Raw genomic sequence first — 4,904 nt, forward strand, 5'->3', positions numbered from 1 at the left:
TTGAAAAAGTGAAGTGTACTTTAATTAAAAGAAAATTGGTGATCCCTAATGTGAGGCGTACGTTTGATTTGATTATATAAGATATTAGTTTTAGGATAAAAATTGATTAAGTTTAATGATTATAGATTTGAAAGTGCTGCGGTGCAGTGGATTTAAAAGGAGAATCGAAATCCATTAATTTAAGGTAAATAAAGTGTGAGGATTTTGTTAATAAAAAGCATATAATCTAAATGAATAAAAGGATCTGTGGCAATGATATGTAATAATTGAAAATGAATATTATTGAGAAGTAAAAGGGTTGATCGGATCCAACTAGGTAGGCGTGATGCAATGCAAGGGAAGATTTGATTTGGTTGAAAATGTGAACTGTGTGAAAGTCAAGGAAGATGGGTTTGGGAAGCAGAGACTGAAGGTGGACCCCAACAAGATACGTTTGGTCGTGTCTGACCATCAACAACGTTACTATTAATAATAAAAGTATGACTGTGACAACATAAGCGACAACTGCAGGTGGGATAATCCTCTCTGCTTCATTTCCAAAAACAACAAACAAGATCTCTCAGATTTGGATCCTCCGAATCTCCCTCCTTTTCATTTTCGCATTATTATTTTTTTCATAATCCTTTTCTTCTATCATCACCATTCATTATAAACCACAACCCTCTCTCTCTTCCTTCTTAACTTCGCTCTATCTTCCACCATACCTTTCTTCCTCCCAATTTTTTTCTTCAATCACCCCTTTAGCGTTTTACTTGTTGTTTAAGTGTCAATCCAAGGATGTCTGCCGTCGGTGATGTTTTCATTCCGGAAGTGGCTGCGGGGGAGCTACACGTGCTTGCCGTTGACGACAGCCACGTCGACCGCAAGGTTATCGAACGGTTGCTCAAAATCTCGTCTTGCAAAGGTACAGGGCTAAAGATGAAGAATTTTCGTGCTTCTGTGTGCTTTTTGGTCTGATCTGTTGATAATAAGTAGGATTTCGAAATGGGTGTGTGTAAACTAGACTTTTTCGGTGTTGGGACGCTTTTTTGTTGATTTTTCTTGCACTTGGTTTGTGTTCTGATGGTTATTTGAACTGGGTTCTGGCAGTGACGGTGGTGGAAAGTGGAAGCAGGGCCCTGCAGTATCTGGGGTTGGATGGAGAGAAGAGCTCCATTGGTTTTGATGTAAGCATATATGGCTTTTTAATTGTTAAAGACACTTCTTTTTGTTAGTGTTTTCTTGGAAGTGATGCTTATGTTGTTGTTTGATGAATGTTTTGACAGAGTGTCAAGGTTAATTTGATAATGACAGACTACTCCATGCCGGGGATGACAGGATATGAATTGCTCAAGAAGATAAAGGTGGGAAATGAAATGAGAATGATCTTTGTTGTTTTTTTAGTTTAATTTTAATTTCTTGTTGGTTGTGGGTTTTTCCTATTTTCTCCTTTGTTGTTAATTATCTCTGTTAATATCCGCAGGAATCATCTGTGTTTAGAGAGGTTCCGGTGGTGGTTATGTCGTCTGAGAATATCTTGACACGAATTGATAGGTGCGTTCTTCATTAACTCTTCAATAGTTTATTGATTTATGGGGGTAAAGGTTTTAATATTTTGGATGTTGTTTGTTGATTTACATATGCTAATGCTTAGATTAGCTAAAGTATCCGATTATTTGGGAGTATCACATTGCTGCATCTGGAACTCTTGTTTTTTAGGGCATAATTCCCATCTAAACTTGAATTACATGTGTGAAAAAGACATGAAAATTTGTTTTATATGATTAGATCCCCTATGATTTGGGCACATGCATAGATCGAAAGATTTGTTGGCCATGTGAAAAAGGAATAAAGAAGATTACACTGGATATTGGACAAAAGGGATTTCATGGTGGATAAGACTTGTGAGAATCTGTTTTTTGACTTAGACTAGCAGCGTAGTGTATTGGATATAGCGAATCTCGCTCGTGGGAAAAAGTTATTACTGGATTAGATCCCACACTTTCCCATTCTCTAGGATGGTTCCAGTGAAATTCATTTTCTGATCCATCAATAATCTGAACATTAGTCACATGGAGGAGCGTTTTGAGAACATGTTTCTAACTTGCATTTGTGGCTTCAATGATTGAAGCAAGATGAAATCCAGATTCCCTCTTGCCTAATTGTCAATTGGTTGCACAATGACCCTGTTGGCACAACAGCAATTATTGTCTTCATAATAGCCACAACTATAATCTCCTCATTGCTTGCATTCATACATGGAATTATAGGCAAACACTTAGTTTTACTTAAACATTTGAACAAAAGTTCTATACTGTAATCTTTATTTGCCAAAATTGATGATTATTTGAGTTATAGACTGATTTATTGATTGTTTACTTTTGTGATTGGCAGTTGCTTGGAGGAAGGAGCAGAAGAGTTTCTGTTGAAACCTGTGAAGTTGTCAGATGTAAAACGCGTGACAGATTTCATCATGAAAGGTGAAGGGAAGAAAAGAGTAAAAAAAAGCCATAAAAGAAGTAGATCAGATGATTGCACCCCTCCATCTATTTCAACTTCATTCTCATCAGTTTCTCATCCATGTGAAGTATCATTGCCTGCATCGCCTTCTACCTTTCACTCAAAGAAATCCAGATTGAGCATATAGATTGAGCAGTGGTGTTTATGTCTCCTCCAATTTTGCCAAACCATTGTTCATACCCAAAAGCCTTTGATGTTATTGCATTTAGACTACACATTGCTGATACTGAGTACTAGGATTAGGAATGAGGATGACAGAATCACTCTGCTTTTTCATTTGGCCCTTACAAAATTTTGCTGTACAGAAAAAAAGTTCATTAAAAATTAACGAAACCCTCTGTTTCTCTTCATATTCACTATATTCAATCATTCTTAATTGTGATGTTTGTGGATCCTTCACTTCTTGGGGATTTCTCCAAACGAGTATGAACTTCTGTAATATTTTTCACTGTTATCAAGACATTAAGGAATAAAGTATTTATTTATTCTTGAAGTTATATTTCATTGATATTCTATTTTTTAAAACTGTGAAGCGGTAAAAAATCGTTTACTTGTTAAGTTAATAAAACCTAAAAAATGTCAAGATTCTATAAAGGCTTTTCTTAATTTTGATATAATGGTGAATATACTTTCAAGGTTAAATTCATCTTTTATATTAAACTAAAAAAACTAGAAAAGGTTTCTAAAAGCATTAATAATTTGTAAAATGATTTGATGTGGTGAATTTAGAAATAAAATTGTAATTAAATAATATGAAAAAATATTAAAATAATAATATTATGATTGTATAAAATTATGGGTTCTGAATGTACCATTATCTTAATTGTTTACCATAATCAGTTGTTTCACATAGAAAAACGTATCTTTTTGTTTTGATTCTTACTGTTTATTTATATCCACTACACATGCATGATTAACACGTTTATTATTTATTTTGTTTTTGTCTTCAATAATTATTATTTAATCGTGGTTTCTCATAATAATTCTATATTGGTTCTCAGAACAGAGACAACTTTCTTATTTTAAATTATTTTATTCAAAGAAAGAAAAAATTAATTAATATCATACGTATAACATTGTTTCCTTCTAAGGTTTGTTTTTCTTTTTTCAACATTTTCTATTTGATGGATAAATAATTTATCGGAGAGGAAGGATTTGAGATAAAAAAGATCTTATTCTTATAAATCTTGGTCACCTTTGAATTTTACCATTCAGTAAGAAAGACCCTACGAAATAAGGAATACAAATTCAGACTAAATAAAAACAATAATGTTGCTAGTTTATTAACCTTTTTTTTCTTTAAATAAAATTATTTAAAAATAATATACCTTAGTTATTGACCTGATGACTTAAAACAATTCATTACTTAAAAATGAATAAAAATATGTTGAGAGATTAAAATGAGAAAAAAAAAATGATAAAAAAAGGAAAAAAAGGACATGTGTCGATTTTGTCTGGATCAAACAGCAAAAAGTTAAGGACAGAAAAAATGTCACAAAAAGTATGAAATTTGAAAATTAAGAAAATAAAATATTTAAAAGTATAAAAAATAACGAGTATTTTATGAGTTAAACTTTCTTCACAGTAAAAAAGAGATTTACGTAAAAGTTTATATATAATAAGTATATTTTAAATATTATTGATTATGTTATAAATAACATTTGTGAAATAATTAAAATTGTGCATAATCTTGAAATTTTTCCCTATACAGCGACAAACCACAATTTGTAATGAAGATAAATTCACAATCCACTTTTTTCTTACACGCACCTAACAACCATCGATTATATTGTTTAATAATTTTTTATATATAATTACAAATTTTTATTTTTTATTATATTTTTTCAAACATAGTTGAAATAAAGCTTTTAAAGCTTTTTATCTAGGCTTGTTATTAAAAAGCAATTTAACTTATTAATGTATTATATTTTGATAGAGAGAAAAAAAAAAAGAAATGAGTTGGATAAAGTTAAATTAATAGAGTGGAAATAGATAAAATAAAGTAAAAAATTAAAGACATTTAATCAAAGAGAAATAGAGAAGAGATAAAAGAAATAAAAACATGAATATAAATATATAAAAAATAGTACAATAAATCCTACCATATTTTAATACTATTTTTATTTTCTTTTTTCAATTTTTACTAAACACCCAATTTCATTTTGATCCTCAAAATCAAACAAAAGTTTAAATAGTATTTAAAAACAGGCACTAATTTATCCAAAACGAATAACAAACATGAACTATCAAATTTAGTTTAAATTTTTTTAGTTTATTAACATCAAATAACTAACTTAAAACTATCAGATACCTTAGGAAATCAAATTCTGTGTCTTCTAACTATCATTCTAATGTTAAAGGAGTATATGTTGCCTTAAACTTGAGGTTAAAGGTGAGACTAATAG

At 30.6% G+C, this 4,904-nt stretch overlaps 1 protein-coding gene across 1 annotated transcript; it reads left to right on the forward strand.

Moving 5' to 3' along the window:
* The first annotated feature begins 495 nt into the window (after nucleotides 1-495).
* On the forward strand, nucleotides 496-2,992 carry LOC137821420 (two-component response regulator ARR6). The gene is made up of 5 exons (XM_068626007.1): nucleotides 496-904; nucleotides 1,090-1,166; nucleotides 1,266-1,343; nucleotides 1,463-1,533; nucleotides 2,374-2,992. The coding sequence occupies exons 1-5, from the start codon at nucleotides 778-780 to the stop codon at nucleotides 2,624-2,626; spliced, it is 606 nt and encodes a 201-aa protein (XP_068482108.1). The 5' UTR covers nucleotides 496-777; the 3' UTR covers nucleotides 2,627-2,992.
* The last annotated feature ends 1,912 nt before the right edge of the window (nucleotides 2,993-4,904 follow it).

The sequence above is a fragment of the Phaseolus vulgaris genome, chromosome 9 (assembly GCF_051622355.1).
Source record: "Phaseolus vulgaris cultivar YP4 chromosome 9, ASM5162235v1, whole genome shotgun sequence".
Lineage (NCBI taxonomy): Eukaryota > Viridiplantae > Streptophyta > Magnoliopsida > Fabales > Fabaceae > Phaseolus > Phaseolus vulgaris.